Source organism: Babylonia areolata, chromosome 26 (assembly GCF_041734735.1).
Source record: "Babylonia areolata isolate BAREFJ2019XMU chromosome 26, ASM4173473v1, whole genome shotgun sequence".
NCBI lineage: Eukaryota > Metazoa > Mollusca > Gastropoda > Neogastropoda > Buccinidae > Babylonia > Babylonia areolata.
Genome location: NC_134901.1, coordinates 20,843,434 through 20,863,586, shown reverse-complemented (window position 1 = coordinate 20,863,586; position 20,153 = coordinate 20,843,434). Strand labels below are relative to the sequence as shown.

Here is a 20,153-nt window from a genome sequence, read left to right as displayed (position 1 = left end):
AGTGTGTAATTTAGGCAGTTGTGGCCTGTCCTGAGTCTGATCACTGACACCTGTTCCCGCCTTGTCGACTTGTAGTAGCTGTCTGTCCTTTTGTGGTGTGGATGTTGTTACATCTACTTTTTCTGTGGTCTCTTTTGCCTCTGTTCGGGAGCAGTTATGTCCCTTGAATTCTTAATGGAGTGTCCTGTGCGTGCCTGCACCCATCGTGAACACAGCACAGGCCTCCAAGGGTGGTGCAGGATTGTTCCAAGGGCGGGTGGATAAAATGCTTCTCTGGGTCCTCCCCAGCACCTACGGATGTTTCTCTTTCTTCTTTGCCTGGACTAGGCTGACCCTGGAGAAAGGTCCAGTAACGGTAGGAAAGACCACTGACCACAGGGAAAGTCCTTTTGACAGTGGGAAATACTACAACTTGGAATTCTCTTTTGAGGGCTGGTTCTGGAGTAGCACTGTCTTCATCTGTCTGTGGGCAGGGGCGGTTTGGTCTGTGGGGTGTGCTCAGCAGCTGGAGGGTAGTGTCTTTTGCCGGTGGGCTCTGCAGTCATGAAATACTGGCTGGTACACCCATGGGGATACTTCTTTTAAGGCTGTCGCGAGTGGCATCATGTGGTCTCTCTTGCCTCTGTTCGGGAGCAGTTATGTCCCTTGAATTCTTCATGGAGTGTCCTGTGCGTGCCTGCACCCATCGTGAACACAGCGCAGGCCTCCAAGGGTGGTACAGGATTGTTCTAAGAGCGGGTGGATACAGTGCTTCTCTGGGTCCTCCCCAGCACCTGCGGGTGTTTCTCTTTCTTCTTGATGATGGCCTTTACGTCTGTGTAGCTGGTGAACTTATCCACCTGCTTTTGTGTAGCGCCTTCCTTTGCGAGGGTGTTGGTAGTCTCATTGTCAAGCACATTCCAGTAAGAGAGTATCTATTGTAGGACGACAGCATGGCTCATGCACATGGAGGCAAAAGTGGAGTACAGTTCGTTCAGCTAAATTAGACCAGTGTTCTTATTGGACTGTAAGGCTTGCAGGACGGACAGGGCTTCAGTCAGGAAAACTACGTTGCGGGTAGCATGAGCGCTGACCTCGATGCTGACTGGTGCTGTTTTGGGGTCATGGTCATAGAGGTCACGATGTTGTCAAAAGTCATGCTCTGGCGGGCAAAGCTGCTTCTCTTGAGCCACTCCTTAGTTGGCAGGGACGGTCGGTCTTTCATGGGGTGATCCTGCAACCTCTTGAATTTGGTAGCTTGGGTGAGGAGCTTGGCATCTCTGCGATCCTAAAGAGGTTGGAACCCTGTGATGGTTTCAAGCTCCAGTATTGGTGAGGATGCCGGGTTGCCTGGTTCTGCACCTTGTTTCCCCGATCAAAGTTGGCTTGGCTGTGGCGCTCCATGCTTTCACACCATACTCAAGCACTGGCCTGACTCTTCCAGTGTAGAGCCTCCTGAGGGTCGTGGTGTCTGTGTCCCAGATAGTTCCTGCCAGCTTCTTCATAATCAGCTTTAAAAAATCCCCTTTTCCACAGATAGGTAGGGCAATTAGACCTGAATCGCCACACACGCAGGAATTGATACAAGCCATGATGGTGAACAGAACTCTTTCATTCTCTCTCTCTCTGAGGCCTTCAAACACCACAAATTCAAATTCAAATGAAAAATAAGACGGTCGCAATAGCCGAGTGGTTAAAGCGTTGGACTTTCAATCTGAGGGTCCCGGGTTCGAATCTCGGTAACGGCGTCTGGTGGGTAAAGGGCGGAGATTTTTCCCGATCTCCCAGGTGAACATAATTGTGTAGACCTGTCAGTGCCTGAACCACCTTCGTGTGCACACGCAAGCAGAAGATCAAATACGCACGTCAAAGATCCTGAAATCACATGTCAGCGTTCGGTGGGTTATGGAAGCAAGAACATACCCAGCATGCACATCCCCGAAAACGGAGTATGGCTGCCTACATGGCTGGGTAAAAACGGTCATACACGTATAAAGCCCACTCATGTGCATACGAGTGAACGCGGGAGCTGCAGCCCATGAACGAAGAAGAGAAGAAGAAATGAACAATAACATTAGTAATTGCGCACTCTTATATAAAGTATGAAAAATAAAATAATTTTTTTAAAAGTTCGAATTGACCAGGCAAAAGGCTGATAAAGCCTAAAAGCCGTGACACTTGATATGATATGATACGATAATTCGAAACAAGATTATGACGATAGCAGGTATGACGTAACAAATATAAACGTCACACTTGTCCTGCCACTCGTTTGCACAAAGCTAACGTAATAACCAGGGCGCTCTTTCTCAGAGGAAAGTTTCGCAGTGTGTGGCATATACTGATAACAATATCAGATGTAAGTGGGAACACAGTGAAGCGGAAAAACTGTTCATATGCTGAAAACATTTATTTGATGGGATTCCCTGTGAATACAAGCTGAAATTAGGACAGTCGCGATGCAATTGAACAAGTAAGTTTGTTTTTTTGTGGGTTTTTTTACATGCTGTCATATCTTCTCCTCTCCTACTACAACCTGACATGACCTGTCATATCATATATCACCGATATGAATATGACCTATAGCCTTATTCACCATTTACCCGCCATATCAAGTAGATCTAAGCTCTATCATATTACAATGCGTTCAACAGCAACTTGAACTTGTGGTGCTTGAGGCCTTTTGTAAGGGGTGTTCCTCGCCAGAATTGGACTTCTACTTGCATGCGTGGCGATACAGGTCTTACTGTCTTACCTATTCGTAGTGAACAGGATTATACAATGTCGGTAGGTTTGCCCAGTGGGCATCCAGTCTGGTCTTAATTAAATGTGTTGACTGTTGGTGCTTTACTAGCGCGCAGCGTTTTTGTGACCTAAATGATGTGCTTCACCCAAAGTTCTAGCTTGGTCTGGTTATTGTCCAAGCAGCGTGCGACGTAAAATTCAGCAAAGAGAGTCACTGTTTGAATTCTGGTCATCGGGTAGCATTATGATTAGCACACGGACTCACAATGATTTATGCCTAAAAAAACCAACAGAAAACCCCAACAACTTCCATTGAGGATACTGTTGGACAAAACTGGTGGGCAGGCTTGTTTTTAGATATCGGAGGGCAGATCAAAATAGGGGCCAGTTATGTGTTCCCTCAGGTCTATGTTTCCCAAAATTCTCTTTCAACCAGGTCTTAGTTCTCGCAGGTCTACAGCTCCCCAGTCTATAGTTCCCCTGGACTATGTTCTCCGAAATTTATGTTTTTTTGCCCCCCCCCCCATCCCCCCCCCGGGTCTATTTTCCCCCATTGCTAAGACCGCTGCTGATCACTTATGACCACAACCCAAAAGTGCTCAGATTGCGCTGTGTTGTCACATCTCTGCAGTGTTATAACGTGGCCGGTTCAGCTTGTATCACTTTGTGACGGATATGCAATAGTGGGACGTCTTGGCAGTACTTTATCATTAGCTGTCCGCTGTTTACTTCTGTTGGCCATGACGTCCTGGTTTTTTTGGGGTTTTTTTTACCGCAAACTTACCACTGCTGACCACAGACCACTACTGACTGCCGACCTCTGCTGACCACTATTGATCACTGACCATTGCTAACCACTGACCACAACCGATCACTACTGACAACTGGCCACCACTGACCACTACCAGCCACTGACCACTGCTAGCTACTGACCACTGCTGACCATTGACCACTGTTGACCACTGACCACCACTAACCACTACTCACCACCACTGCTGATCACTAACCACAACTGACCACAGACTTCCGCTAACTACCAACCACTGCTGACCACTACTGACCACTACTCATTACTGACCACAGACCACTGCTGCCCACCACTAACCACCACTGATCACTGACAAATGGCTACCACTGACAACTGGCTACCACTGACCGCTGCTAACGACTGACCACAACTGACCGCTATTTATCACTGCTGAACACTGACCACTTCTGACCAACACCACTGACCACTGCCGACCATCACTGACTGCTGACCACCACTGGCCACTGACGACCACTGACTGCTGACTACTGACCTGCTGACCACTGTAACTACAGCCTTCTGCTGACCACTGACCAGCACCAAAAAGTGTGTGTGTGATTTATCATACATAGGTCTTGGGTAACATAGATCTGGGGCAATACAGACCTGGGGGAATATACACCTACCAAAAACGTTTTGAGGGGAACATAGACCTGGGGGAACCTGCTCCCATCAAATACTTGATAACGCAACAGATGCTGTGATGGCCTTGGAGAAGTCGGCGACAGCTACCATCAGTTACACCCATGAGTCATTGTAGTTCTGAGATCAGCTGATTCATAACATTTTACCAGACTGAAATAAATTATTTTGTCGGGGAAATCCAGACTTTATCACATTGTACAAAGGATTGTCATAAGGAATGGTTTATGTCTCTGGTATGTTTTGATCTAAGTTTTATTTTTCTAAATTAAAAAGAAAAAAAATTGAGTGTCTTCTAATTTTCTGAATGGGTCCTTTCTTAGACTTTGAAATTGCTGTTGTTTGTTACCTCTTTTATGTATGCGAGTAAATTACTCCAGTAAATACACCCACTGTAGTAACTGTATATGAGACATTATTTGAAAGGAGATAGAGAGTAGTAGCAGGTTATTTAACTGTTGCTACCGCATTGCGAGTACACTTGATCTTTCCATTCTTAATATTAACGTACACTTTTTAATCTCTCCCATATTGAAAATCACACATCACATCACGATCTACATCATGATCCATTTCAGTATTTCTGCTAATATCCCCAACCAAACATAATGCTTTCTGTGATACTTCTCCATCTCCTCCTCCACCTCCTCCTCCTCTTCCTCCTCCTCCTCCTCCTCCTTCTTTTTCATGATTGTTTGAACATAACTTTAAAAGGTGATGTGGATGTCATGAACAAAGCTTCCAAGATGTGATGCATAAGACGTGTCTTGTATTGAATAATTGATTTATTGATGTATCTTCTTTTTTTTTCTTCTTTTTTTTAATGAGAAATCAGAAGATGCATTCAAGTTCTGCAAATATGCAGGGCTGTCTCAGCATCCATGGAAGACTTTCGGGGTTTTTTTCGAGGGTTTTTTTTTTCGTTTTTTTTTTCATCATTATTTTTCTCCTTTCTTTCTGTTATCTTTTGCCCTTTTTTCTTTATTATTATTATTATTATTATTATTATTATTTTCATTTCCTTGTAACATATCTTCTTCCCAATGGCATTATCCAGCGTTTTCAAGGTCATGCAACACAAAAACAACAACAACAAAAAAAAACAAATAAAAAAACAACAACAAAAAACAACAACAACAACAACACACAAACACAGTGACCCCGCACACAATTACAGTGTCTGGAAAAGAAAACCATGCTGTCTCCTCTCTCTCTGTGGAGACACTATAATTATGCAAGAACAATATGTATATTTATGTTTGATGTGGTCACTCGTATTGATGTATCTATTTATATTTTTCATTTATTTACTATTTCCAAATGATTGTTTAAGGAGGACTTCTGAATATGACGATAACGACCAGAAAAGAGCATCAGATGTCTTCCAGCGCATGAAACGTTTCTTCGTCCGCCATGCCCTTGTCATCAGCATGCTTTTTGCTCTCTTCCTCGGCGTCGTCTTGGGTCAACTCCTCCGCCTCCGCAGCGAGCCATACAGTGAAACGGAGAAGTTTTACCTCCGTTTCCCTGGAGATCTGTTGGTGAACATGCTGTATCTGCTCGTCCTGCCTTTCGTCGTGTCCAGCATCATCACGGGGCAGACGATGATCGACCTGTGGGCGTTGGGCAGGCTGGGTCTCCGCACCGGGCTGTACTTCCTGGTCCTCTATCTGGTGGCCACATTGCTGGGGATTGTTCTGGCTCTCCTTTGTCTGCCCAAACAGAAACAGGAGCTCACAGAAGTGAAGCACAGGACGAACGAAGTGGGTGTGGCTGACATTATCCTAGACCTCTTCAGGTGGGTGGGTCACCAGTTACAGTTCACACTATCTCTCACGTCGTCAGAAAGTTGACTTGTGGTGGCTGACATTATCTTTCACTTCGTCAGGTAGGTGACCTGTATAGTACTTAGTGGCTGACATTATCTTCCAATCTTGTCAGGTAGGTCACCTATGGTGGCTGTTATTATTGTTCACCTCGTCAGATATAGGTTTATGGTATGTGCTTGCTGGCGACAGCTATTCAAGGAACCTCGTCAGTTAGGTCACCTGTTGTAGCTGACTTTATCTCGCACCTTGCCAGGTAGGTCATGATAAATGCTTGCTGGTGACAGCTGTTCAAGGAACATTTATACTGAACAAGATGAGGAAATGGACACCATTTGCCGTCAGGCAGTTCACACTGTCTTTCTTCTTATCAGCTGTGACAGCTGACATTACATTCAGCCATGTCAGGTAGGTTATATTAGGTTGCCTGTGGCAGCTGACACTTCGTTCACCTGTTGAGGTAGGTCGTCTGTGTTAGCTGACATTATCTTTCACTTCGTCAGATAGGTCGTCTGTGGTAGCTGACATTATCTTTCACTTCATCGGATAGGTCATCTGGTAGCTGACATTATCTTTCGCTTCGTCAGATAGGTAATCTGGTAGCTGACATTATCTTTCGCTTCGTCAAATAAGTCGTCTGTGGTAGCTGACATTATCTTTCACTTCATCAGATAGGTCATCTGGTAGCTGACATTATCTTTCGCTTCGTCAGATAGGTCATCTGGTAGCTGACATTATCTTTCACTTCGTCAAATAAGTCGTCTGTGGTAGCTGACATTATCTTTCACTTCGTCAGATAGGTTATCTGTGGTATATGACATTATTCACTTTGTCAGATAGGTCATCTGGTAGCTGACATTATCTATCACTTCGTCAGATAGGTCATCTGGTAGCTGACATTATCTTTCACTTCGTCAGACAGGTCGTCTGTAGTAGCTGACATCTATCACTTCGTCAGATAGGTCATCTGGTAGCTGACATTATCTTTCACTTCGTCAGATAGGTCGTCTGTGGTAGCTGACATTATCTTTCACGTCGTCGGGTAGGAGAACTGTGGTATGTGACGTTATCTTCCACTTCGTCAGGTAGGTAATGGTTAATAAGTGCTTTCTGATGACAGCTATTCAAGGCACGTTCATACTGAAAAAGATAATAGATTGATGCAATTTACCGTCAGCCAGACATATGGCAGTTCATGCTGTCTTTCTTCTTGTAAGGTAAGTCACCCGTGGTAGCTGGCATTATCTTTCATTTCGTGAAATAACTTGTATCACACGTTATATCGTGTGATAACCGATGGAAAGTGGTTGCTGATGACAGCTATTCAAGGGATATTTATAGTGAACAAGGTTAAAAATTTCTCGACAGCCAGACTTGTGATGGTTCACACCATCTATCACCTTGTTAGGTAGGCCAGCTTGGGTAGATGACACTGTATTCCACATAGGTAGATCACATGTGGTATCTGATACCTCATCTTTCACCTCGTCAGTTTGGTTACCTGTGATAGTTCACGCTGTCTTTAGTCTAGTCGGGTAAGTAACCTGCCGTACCTGATATTATGTTCAACGTCGCCGGGTGGGTCATCATGTTGTTGATGATGACAGCTATTCAATGAAGGTTTATATCTTTCACCTCTCCACGTAAGGTCTATCTTATCTATCAATCTATTTACGCCTCTGGTCCCGTCTTGGACATAGGGCGTCAACGAGAGCTCTCCAGGCACCCCGCCTGGGCCAGTCGCTCCAGCTGTCCCCAGGTACGGACCATCTTCCTGATGTCTGTCTCCAGATCTCGGTGCCAGCTGTTCTTTGGACGGCCTCTTTTTCTTTTCCTCTGAGGGTTCCAGGTGAGGGCTTGTGTGATGCTGGAGCTTTTCTTAGGGTGTGGCTAATCCACCTCCAGCGTCTTTGGAGGATGTCTTCTTCCACAGGCTGTTGGTTGGTTCGCTGCCACACATCTTACTGATGGTATTTAGCCAGCGAATTCGTAGTATTGTTCTCAGACAGGTGTTGATGAACGTCTGGAATTTCATCATGTTTGTGGCGGTGGTTCTTCAGGTCTCTGCTCCATACAGTAATACTGGCTTCACGGTGGTGTTAAAGATCCTGATCTTGGTGTTAATTGGTCAGTTTTGTGGAGCTCCAGGTGCATTTTCAGCTGCCTGAAAGCTGCTCTTGCCGATCCTCACATTCACATCAGCATTTGAACCACCTGCTTGTTGACAATGCTGCCGAGGTACGTGAAGCTCTCAACATTCTCCAGGGCTTCACCGTCGAGAGTGATGGGGGCGGTGTTGACTGTGTTTGCCCCGAGAACTTGGCTTTTCCGCTGTGTAAATTCAGTCCACTGCATGTTGAGTATTCCACGAGTGTTCTCCTGCATCTTCTGCTGTCTGTGAGAGAGAAGAGCCAGGTCGTCAGCAAAGTCCAGGTCATCTAGGTGTGGACCGTCCATGGCAGAGTTCCACGTATGGTAACGAATGGGAAAGGGTTGCTGATGACATCTATTCAAGGAACTTTTATTATACCGAACAAGGTAGAAAACTACACCATTTGCCGTCTACCGCTTTTGTGATACTTCACACTATCTTCACACCTTGCCAGGTAAGTCACCTTTGCTAACTGACAGTGTCTTGCACACTGACAGTGTCTTGCACACCGTAAGGTAGGTCACATGTTGTAGCTGACATTGTCTCTGACATTGTCATGAAGTTACTGTTGAGAAATATTCAAACAAACAACCCCCCAAACACACACACACACACACACACACACACACACACACACACACACACACACACACAAAAACGCCATTCGCCGTCAGCGGGACAAGTGGTAGGTCACACGGTCTTTCACCTTTTCAGGTAAATCACTTTGGAAGCTGACATTATCTTCCACCTCCTCAGGTAGGCCACGTGTTTTAGCAGATGAGAAGTGATTACTGACGGCAACTACATATATATTTTTTTTCTTCATATATATATATGTGTGTGTGTGTGTGGCTATGTAAAAATAGTTATATCTTGTTCAGTTATATAGATAGATATTTAGATACGCGCGTGCGTGTTTATGATTTAGATACGCGCGTGCATGTTTGTGTGTGTGTGTGTGTGTGTGTGTGTGTGTGTGTGTGTGTGCGCACGAACAGTACGAACAGCAATTTGGGAAAGAAACTGATCTCGTTTAAATTGATGCTTAACCCACCATTGGTTGATCTAACGAATTAGATTAAACTTAGCAGCATGATCATGGAGTAAAAAAAAAAAAAAAAATGTAGACAATGTGATACGTTATGCAGAGTCTGAGTGCCACCTATCGATGTTAAAAAAAGAAACCTGTTATTTTCAGACAAATGTTTCCAAGAAATCTGGTGGAGGCGACTTTTGTAAAGGTAATTTTTTTGTCGCAAAACTGCCACGCCCCGACTGCCCCCCCCCCCCCCCCCCCCCCCCCCCCCCCCAACCTCTTCCCACCTAAGGTGCGCGCGCGCGCGCGCGCGCGCGTGTGTGTGTCTGTCTGTCTGTCTGTCTTTTCCTCTCTCCATTGGTAAATTTTTTGTCGCAAAACTGCCACGCCCCGACTGCCCCCCCCCCCCCCCCCCCCGCCCCCCCCCCCCCCAACCTCTTCCCACCTAAGGTGCGCGCGCGCGCGTGTGTGTGTGTGTGCGAGCGTCGTGCGTGTGTGTGTGGTTTTTGTTTTTGTTTGTGTGTGTGTGTGTGTGTCCGTTTGTCTTTCTGTCAGTTTATCTGTATGTTTGTCTTTGTCCGTCTGCCTCTGTCTCTCTGTAATTCTCTCCGTACTTGTCTCTGTCGGTCGGTCTGTCTGTCTGTCTGTCTGTCTTTCTTTTCCTCTCTCCATTGCTTACTCTTTTTTTGTATGTGTTTTTTGTTGTTGTTGTTTAACCTTCCACATTGCCTATTTTGAACTTTAGTGCTAAATCAATCAGATAGTCATTCATCAATTGAACAATTCATCATTTAGTCAATGTCCCCTGTTGCCTTTCTTCTTGCAGTCGTCAGTTTCAAACAAGATGCCTGTTCTTTCTTTCGTTCTTTCTTCAGACTAGAATGGTGTGTGGAGAAAGGAGTGTGAATTGGTTGAAAGGCGGGGTTGGGGGTGGTGGGGCTAGAGTGGTGGGGGAGGGTGGGGAAACGGTACTCTTTCTGGTTCTCTTGTGTGTGTGTGTGTGCGCGCGCGCTTGCTCGCTTCTATTTGCAGACAATGTTTGTTTCATTTTACTACCTACATGTAGACAAAATCAGAAAAAATAATATCACAGAAACATCGAAGTCTCTTGCTTTGGCTGTACAGTTCAGTTACTCAGTTACACAGAAGAAATGTCTAAATTCACAGACTTTTAGTCCTGAATATGCTACACAGAATATACGGACAACACAGAATAAACACATGGTTGCCTCGACTTTTTTTCTTCTTTTTTTTAAAAAGTTTTAAAAGGGTTAAAGTTTTAAACTTTTTAAAAATATATCAAACTTCCATGGTACCTTATATTTATTTAAGTCATCAAATTCCTCACTTGAGAGAAATACTCTCTCTCTCTCTCTCTCTCTCTGCGCGCACACGCGCGCGCACACACACACACACACACATATATATATATATATATATGTGTGTGTGTGTGTGTAGCCGTGAACCCGAGTGGTATATTATAAAAGGGGACGGTACAAAAGAATTACTGACGGTTTACTGAATTAAAGGATAGAAAAATATATGCACTGACCCAGCGACATATAGCAGGCCAGTCACAAAAGGGTTTTCTATTGTTTTATTTACAATAGTTAAGTAAAGAAGGAGAGGAGAAGAATAAAGAAAACAGTGCCTGGAAGATACAAACAAAATGCAAGAGGATAGTAAGCACATGTACATTACAATGTAAAGACTATCACTTGGTTTGGGAAAGGCAACAACATAAGATAATGCATATCAGTGAAGACCAAACACTGACATCAAATGACATTTCTAATACATTTAAACAGTGTAGATAAAGTGGTTAAATCTAAGCTGATTTAGTGAAAAAACACCGACAGTATTGATTTAAGTAAAGCTCATACTGTGTCAAAGTGACTCAAATGAATCAGTTTATCATGCAGCACTACATTGGAGTAAGCCATATAGGAGAAAGCATGATAGCTAAATCACAATGAACAGACTGATACATATCAGATGGTTTTAACCAATAACTGATATTAATCAAACACTATCTTGTAATCACCACAACAGAATACTACACATATATTAGAGTGCTGAGCACACTGAGAGACCAGATATTGAGATAGTCAGTGCTCAATAAAATGACTGAAAAACTATCAAGGCTTAACCATTAAGTGGTGAATTAACTTACACAAGTAATCTGTTGCACCAAAGCCAAATATCAACACAGCTAAGCATGTGCTCAACATTTCAATCTCCTCCACTGAAGCAGGATAAGTAACCTGACCTTCATCAGTTACAGCAAATGAGAAAGAACGCGTCATTCACTAAAACATTATGGAACAGTTGAATAAACTAGCAGTGGGCAAGACGTCACCGATTGACATTCAAAAAGAATGAAATGGACATGACGATTTTCAAGATCAATCATAGGGGAGCTGTGACTGCCTGTCAAAGCAATAACTGAACCAAGTGTAACAACTTTAAATGCCATCAACATACCCATGTGAACACATGTGTTGAAACTTACAATTTACCAATCATGGGCACATTTTACACACAGTACTTACAGGGATGTGGTGATGACACTGGTCTTTGCGGCAACACACACTGCTTGCCACACAGCAAGAGAGAGAGAGAGCAGGCTCTAGCCAGTAACTGGCCAGGTGGAAAGTGACCAGTCATCACCTGTTGTGGCTATTTATGCAAGTTAAACGAACTGCAATGACGCCTGTGTGTGCTGCAAAGCAAATTGGCTCAAATCAGGCTAAATTTGAATAGAATTGTGTTTGTTACAAGGTGTTCAGTGATAGATTTCTACATGATTTCTGAACTGATTTACACCGGATTGATCGCAAAAGAAACAGCTGAACGCCTACTTTCTAATGAGTATAAAATAAGATGAATTTATAGTCTTAATTTAAGTCATCTCAAAAGGGTCAGTTTAGTGAGCTTGTCGCTGAAAATTACAAACTACGTTAAAATCAGTTTAACGTAGGCAAACACAAATGGAATAGATCTAAAGATGGAATTGCAACAATTCTTCCAGTATATCATACTTGTATTTTAATGATCCGACAAAAGATAAAACTAATTAAATACAGTGTGTCAGAAACACAGTTTTCAACTCAGCCAAAGCCGTCAAGCAACGCTATGTATAGAGTGATTGTCATCAAGTGTCGACAATAAAAATCGGCTTTGTATCTTCTAAATACCTGATCTGTCTCATCCAAACACTGTATATAATAGTGTGGTTTTAGTTTCCAACAGCAGTCACACATAGAACTGTAGACTATAGCATTATGTGTGACGAGAAAGACAAAATGACGTAAACTAAGCTCAGTTGAAATCTTAATACTGAGGAACAATTAAACTGAAATAGGCTTCTGACTGATTCAAGTGTGTGTGTATAAGCATAACAGGTATAACCTGCAGCGAACGATACAGAGACTTGAGTTAATAGATGTTTAGGAGCAGTTGTTAAATAGGGGCTTTGCAATTACAATTCGAATGGCACAGCATTCTGCACGAGTCGTTGAAGACCGGCGTGTTAGTTGCGAAAAAGGCATTTGCTATACAGCTTGTACGTGAAGCAGTATCTGAAGCCAGCTGAGCGCTTGGCTACATATACAATAAAATAGAATTTCCACAGTACTATAGTTATATAATCGTGTACATCTAAGACTGCCTATACACATGCATCTGACATAAAATGCACCACGTTGAAATATAATGAAATACAATAAAATACAAATAAAGAAAATACTTAGTGATTTTAGCTCGTGCATATCTGCATGTGTGTGCGTATGTTGGTGTGGATGTTCGTTTGTTGTGTGTATGTGTGCATACGAGTAACGTGTACTTTTTTTTTCTTTTTTTTTTTTTTTAATAGAGTGTAACGGTTATAAAGAACAAAAACATCAAAACATCAACACCTCGGAGTCAACCGGACTTTTCTGCAAATGCCTCCACATCGGATACTACTGAAAGTATGCCATTGCTGTTTGTGATTGAGGAAGATTTCCAATTTTTAACTTGATTGTGTGTTGTATTGTTTTGTATTATATTGCACTGCACTGCATTTTGTTGCATTGCATGGTATTACTATTTAGTCTTTATGACAATAGATTTCTTTGTGTTTTCTAAATTCGGGCTGCTCTCCACAGGGAGAGCCAGTCGCTATAGTGCATCGCCACTCCTTTTTTCTTTTTTTTAATTCGCTTAGTGCATACTATAAAGGATCTCGGTTTATTGTCTCTTCCGAATAGCTAGCATTCAGACCACCACTCAAGGCCTAGTGGAGTGGGAGAAACTACTGTCGAGTATCTTGTGCACTCAAAATTTATTCTCTCGTATCTTACGCGGACGTTTCAACACCAAACCATCACACTGGTGGGTTATTCATTGAGCTTTCTGGCTTTGTGTGATGGTAAGATGACAGTAACAAAATACCCCGTGTTGTTAACGTGGCGATACTGGAGGGACAGTAGGAATTGGTGGAGGGACAGTAGGAATTGATTGTTGAGGGTAAAGAACCCATAGCCTTTTACGGCCATCGTGGGGTGGGGTGGGTGGGTGTGTGTTTGGGGGGTTGAATTCATATCCACCGTGTCTAATGCACACCATAGGAAGAAAGGGCCCAGTCCTCCCCTTCCGTCGTTTTAACTTTCCCCAACCGAAGTCCCCGTGGACTGCCGGCGCTAAGGCTATGACTGATCGTGTCAGGGTTGTATATGGTTCAAGCAATATTTTTAACTACACATAATTCTCTTCCTAAACCGTCTTGATTTGTGTGCGTCGGTGTGTTTATGTGAGGGTTGGGAGGTTCTGGCGTGAGGTGGAAGGTGTGTGTGTGAGTCGTAAGTGTTGTCACAGTTTTCAGTATGCCAGTATTGATTTTAGCGAGTTTCGATTTTTTTTTTTTCTGCCCCGTCATCTGCACCGTTTCAGTGGCATTACTCCCACGCCGCTCATTTAGATTCCCCCATACACGGCCACACCCGGGTTTGTCCGTCGTAGTTCCAGCGTCGGCATTCCACAGGGAACCATCGATGTTAGGTCGCCAGGAGGCCACACACCAGAGGAGACCCTGCACTGCTGCTGAGTCACTTCGGTGGTGTTCAGTGGTGCCTGTTCTGTTTTAACGTACTTTGGACACCACCTACTAAGCCCCCTACTAACGACAATAATGGCTTAGTCGCGGAGCCAGACTGAGTGAGCGTCCCTCCCAGAGTGGAGACCGCCACCACGTCCCTCAAACAACAGCCCTCCATGAATCTGCCGACACTGACGACATTGACAGGACTTCACCCCAAGCACGGAAGTGGAGGGGTATCGAAACTGAGGTCACCATGAGAGCAGGGCATGAAAGGCCACAGACTTTGAGACTATTTTGTTTCTATTGATGACGATGAAGGAGGAGGAGGATGACGATGATGATGACGATGTTGCTATGGAGGTCCATTTGGTTTGGGACTGCGTGACAAGGCTGTACTCTACGCTTCCTGTCATAATGATATCCCGGCGTTAACCAGGCCCGAGAGATACAGACACTTGCAGTGTTGGTCAGGTAATTTGAGCAACACACCCAAAGACGCATCCTTGAAGTGGATGACACTCGACTGTGTGGTCCCAGTCTCCCCATTTAAGCCCACAGCACACTCAACTCTGGGTAGGAGCCGGCCACGGGCCGAAAAACCCACCTCCGCTGGGATTCGAACCCGCGTCCTTCCAGCCGTCAGTCCGCGACGCTAACCACTTCGCCACGGCGGCTGGTTGATTTTTGTTTGTTTGTATGTTTTTTTGGGGGGTGAGGTGAAAGAGCTGTGTGAGTCGGTATTTTGTGAGTTTTGTATCTTAACATTTTACTATGGGAGAGAGTTGAGAGAGCCGTGTGAGTCGTGAGTGATGTTATACTGTTTTTATCAAAATTAATGGCTAGCGAGTTGTCTCTAATCATTTTTTCAGTATCATATTTCTGTTGCTTATCTATGATAGATGTATTGTCAAAGGCGCTTAGAGCCTCAAGTTAAGCGCTACATAAATGTACGCTATTAATATTTTCATCATTATTATCAATATTATTATTATTATTATGGGAGAGTCGGGGCGAACGGCGTATTACATGGTACAACAGATTTATATACATACATATATATATATATATATATATATATATATATATATAAAAGAAGAAGAAGAAAAAAAAGCAGACCCAGTAAATTCCATAATCTTCAGGACACATCTGACTGTGTCTCCAGAGACTGAGACTGTGCGGGAGATTGAGAACGTGGAAGGCATGAACATGCTCGGGGTGATTGTCATCTCTTTGGCCGCGGGGGTCGTCATCAACATTCTAGAGGACAAGGGCCGGCCCCTCAAGGTTTTCTTTGAAGCTGTGTATGAAGTCTCTTTGGTTCTCATCAACGTCGCCATATGGTCAGTTGGTGTGCTTTTTTTGTTTGATAATTCCAGTGTGTGTACTTAAATTGAAGTTGTGTCTTGTTGTTATTGGTGGTATTGTTGTAGGTGTGTGTGTGTGTGTGTGTGTGTGTGTGTGTGTGTGTAATGTATTGAGAACAAAATTGTGAGGTTTCTTCATAACACTGCGTAGCAAAATTTGTCATTTTCTCAGCCTCCGGTTTCGGGATCGAAATTAAACGCGGTAGGATGGTAGCTACAAGCCAGACCTGTCCGGTCTTTCTCTTTGTGATTACCTGACCAGCTGGGTGAGAGGTCAAAAGTCGATTGAAGTATCATTATTTAGCAACATTTTGCTCACATTTTAACATTACGTTTCATCGAACTGACTGGCTATAATAACAGCATGGTCTCTTGAATTTCAAGGTGAGATGTCAGAGACCAAGGGCATAAAATGGTCTGTCCATAGAAAACAACATCACTTGTAAGTACAACAGAAATAAAGGTATTGCAGCCATTCTTCAATAAACTTGGTTACATTGTTTGGTCATAATGAAAATCAAATCCCTTTAGACAGTCGAGGTCAGGTGTCTAAGATCACTGTCTCAAGCAATATACGAATGTATAAAGATACGAATGTGAAAGAGCATGGGCTTTCCATCCAGTTGTGTGTGTGTGTGTGTGTGTGTGTGTGTGTGTGTGTGTGTGTGATAGTTGGTCTTGTCACGATATCACAACTGACAACCCAGTATGCCCCAGTTACGAAACAAGACGGCCAGACACAGGCAATAGCACAAGGAGCCGTCATTTTGAGTAGAGACAAGACCATATGAGATCTAAAAGAATGGGTCGGTTGGAGAAGGTGAACGTCCGTAGTGCAACACACACACGCACACACACACACACACAGTCACACACACACACACACACACACACACACACACACACACATACACACACACACACACACACAATCACACATACACATACAGAGATAGCGATGGTGAGTCATCTTTTCGTGTGTAAGATGGTTTGACGCTACGCTTCGAAGTGGAATGCAATATTATTACATCAAGCAGAATACCATGAAAGTGATAAGTAGACCTGTTTTGCCGCCAGGTACTCACCGGTAGGAGTTCTGTTTCTGGTGATGGAGGACGTAGCCGGCATGGAATCCAGTACTGAGGTCTTCCGCCAGACGTCTTACTTCGTCACCTGCACGGCTGGCCTCCTAGCGCACGTGTTCCTCATTATGCCGGCCATATACTTCATCATCTGTCGGCAGAACCCTTACACCTTCATGGAAGGAATGATGCAGGCCATGGTGACAGCCATCTCTGTATCGTCCAGGTGAATCAACTGTGTTTCAGTATTTCTTTTTCTATCGAAGTGCGTCTTTTTTCTGCCAGGAACAACCCTTTTGTTGCCGTGTGCATGCTGCACACGGGACCTCGGTTTATCGTCTCATCCGAATGTATGTATGTATGTATGTGTGTGTGTATGTATTCACCAGTATGGCTACGCTACCGGTGACAATGCGAAACGTGCTGATGAACGACAACGTGGACCCCCGGGTGGTGGGCTTCGTGGCCCCTGTAGGGGCCAGCGTCAACATGAGCGGCACTGCCATCTTCGAGGCGGTGGCGGTGATCTTCATCGGGTATGCCCATGGTATGGATCTGGGCTTCTCCAAGCTGCTGGTTATTGGGTGAGAGGCGCTTGTTGTTGTTGTATGCACTATGGGTGTGTGGTTTGTGTGTGTGTGTGTGTGTGTGGTGGTGGGGGCGTGGGGGGTGAGAGGGGGTGGGGTCTGGTGTGTGTGTGGGTGTATGTTTGTGTTCTTGTGTGAGTCTGTGTGTAGTGAGTGTGTGTTGGGAGGGAGGGGGGGGGTATATGTTCGTGTGTGTGTGCGTGTTATAAAGTGTGTGTGTGTGTGTGAAAGAGAGAGAGAGAGAGTGAGAGATATATATTTGTATTTATCTATTCACCGCTTGGTCTCTCTTCTTTTCCATTTTGAAGCCATACGTTGAATCATTCATCAACTTATCACTTTACTCATTAACTTTATTTCTTAGTTTACACTGTTAGTTTCCTGCCCACTAATGTTTTGAGCTTTTCTCCATTTTTTTTTTCAACCTCCGAGGCTCTGCAGCTGTCGATATGTTACCTGAAAAATCTATTCCCATAGGTAAAAACCACGTAGAAAGTATTTTGCCCAAAGTTGTGCAGTCCAGTCCATCAACGATAAGCATCTGAATGTGGGTTCTTGCAAAATTGCTTCTTCTACACCACAACGAAAGTGCTCGCAAAGTCAAGGTCTATGTGACTTATCTACAAAGAGCAACCCAACCAGGTTCTCCCGCACCCACTCTACAGAGCTTGCTTCGCCCCATGTGACTTCAGGTCGCATCCTCTTCTGAAGCGAGATCTCTCTGGCAAGACGTTGTCACGAATCCAGGACTCAGGGAGGGAGGGCTGTGGGGTGGGAGGAGCGAAATCACAGCTTGCTGCCGCTTCTCAATCAGACTATCAAAAAAAAAAAAAATTAAGCTCTTGGTTTAGGAGGCTCAGACTCTGTGTGGATAGAGAAGGAAAGTACTTTGAAGGATTCTGCACACCCCCCCCCAAAAAAAACAACAAAAAAAAACACAACAAAAAACAAAACAAAACCCACAACAACAAAAACATACGTTTGACTTACCGTTTTTTGTTTCGCGAAGAGTGACTGGACATTTAGTTGGATCTAATCTTGTAGTATCGCAATTTTAAATACAAGGACGTTGCTGTTATTTGTCAAGTATAAAGTCTGTCTGACAAGTCTGACGTCAGTGTAGATTCCCCCATTCTGTCTTGACCGATCTGACGTGTGTGTAAATTTGATCATTCTGTCCTTGACCAGTCTGACGTCCATCGTGGCGTCCATAGCCACCCCTGGGGTGCCGCAAGGAGGTGTTATTTCTATTATGGTGGTTCTGAAAGCGGTGGGCATTCCACCGGAAAAAGTAGGACTCGTCATATCACTGGACTGGATTCTGTGAGTAGACCTCTTGTTTTTATCGATCGCTAGCAGTCATTCATTCAAATCATTAGTTGAATAAGACTGTAGTCACACGCAACGTGTGTTTTGTGTAATAACCATGTGGGTTTGGTTGTCCGTGAGTATGTGTGTGTGTGTGTGTGTGTGTGTGTGCACGCGCGTATGTATGAAGTTAAATCTGACCAAATTATGTGGAGTACACAGTCCAGCCGACTGGAGAGCGGCCGTTTCAAGGCTGAATCGCCGACAGCTCTTAGAAGTCGTCGAAGAAAACACAAAATGATGTCAAAATGTCAAATAAAACAGCGTAAAAATGACCGATTCACTTATGTGTCGCTGAATCCACATTCATTTGAATTCAAATCAAGATGAAAAAATTAATATTGAAAGCAGCATTAAAAAAAAAAAAAATCTCAACTACTTCACCAATGTAGGTTTAAATCCGAGTAAAGTTTCAATCAAATTAAAAACAGTGATTTCTTCAGGAACTGATTAAAAACAACAACAACAAACCCACGGTCTTGGGGACATCCCTGAACATTCTTCCATGGAACAAGTTGTAAAATGGTTGTATCTGATATCGTGCAGACCCCAGCAGCAGTCGAACAGAAGACGTTTGACGCTTTGAAGCTGGTTTCACGGGGCACACACACTTTATTTAGAGATTTCTCATCTTTCAAGGTAAAAGTGTGTCGATACATATTGACCTGTATGGAGCCTGCAGAGGACGGTGTCATCTTCTCTGTTTCCAACAATAGAGGTGATGCATTATTTTTTTCGATCAGGGCTGATAGATCTGAAACAACTTCAAAAATGTTTGTTTATATATATATATATATCTTATCCCTAAAACGAACTTAGCACAATGGCATACCCACACACTCGCACACACACACACACACACACACACACACACACAACACAACACAACACAACACAACACAACACAACACAACACACACACACACACACACACAACACACACACACACACACACACACACAAGTGAAAAAAGGAAGAAAAAAAAGGGTTTTTTTCCGGTCAATAAAGAAGGCATGTGAAGCATTTAAAAAAAAAAAAAAAAAAAGAGAGAGAGAGAGAGAGTCCTGGTGCTCCATGACCTGCATGTAACTGAGACCAACAAAGTTGTCAGCCTGCAAGTTCCTTTTCCTCTTACCAGAGGTGATTCACACAGGCGTGGACTCTTGGGTTATCGCGGCGCGAGAGTGTTCCTGATCTATAGCATTCTTGGCAAGCCCACTGACCTCGTTCCGTACTTGACCAGGAATCCACGCCAGAGTTTCAGTTTCAGTTTCAGTAGCTCAAGGAGGCGTCACTGCGTTGTGACAAATCCATATACGCTACACCACATCTGCCAAGCAGATGCCTGACCAGCAGCGTAACCCAACGCACTTTGTCAGGCCTTGAGAAAAAAAAAATTATAAAAAAAAGAATAAATAAATAAATAGATAAATAAATAAATAAAATAAATAAATAAAAAAGACACACACCTTACCCTGCACCCC

The 20,153-nt window shown here is 43.8% G+C and overlaps 1 protein-coding gene across 1 annotated transcript in view; it reads left to right on the top strand.

Annotated features, from left to right (window-relative positions):
- The first annotated feature begins 2,438 nt into the window (after window positions 1-2,438).
- The window catches only part of LOC143300267 (excitatory amino acid transporter 3-like), a 24,026-nt gene continuing 6,311 nt past the window's right edge, over window positions 2,439-20,153 (top strand). The window contains exons 1-8 of the mRNA XM_076613862.1: window positions 2,439-2,452; window positions 5,508-5,972; window positions 9,351-9,393; window positions 13,063-13,159; window positions 15,431-15,608; window positions 16,710-16,940; window positions 17,104-17,298; window positions 18,490-18,624. Coding sequence (XP_076469977.1) covers window positions 2,439-2,452; window positions 5,508-5,972; window positions 9,351-9,393; window positions 13,063-13,159; window positions 15,431-15,608; window positions 16,710-16,940; window positions 17,104-17,298; window positions 18,490-18,624 — 1,358 coding nt within the window. The remainder of the gene's footprint in view (window positions 2,453-5,507; window positions 5,973-9,350; window positions 9,394-13,062; window positions 13,160-15,430; window positions 15,609-16,709; window positions 16,941-17,103; window positions 17,299-18,489; window positions 18,625-20,153) is intronic.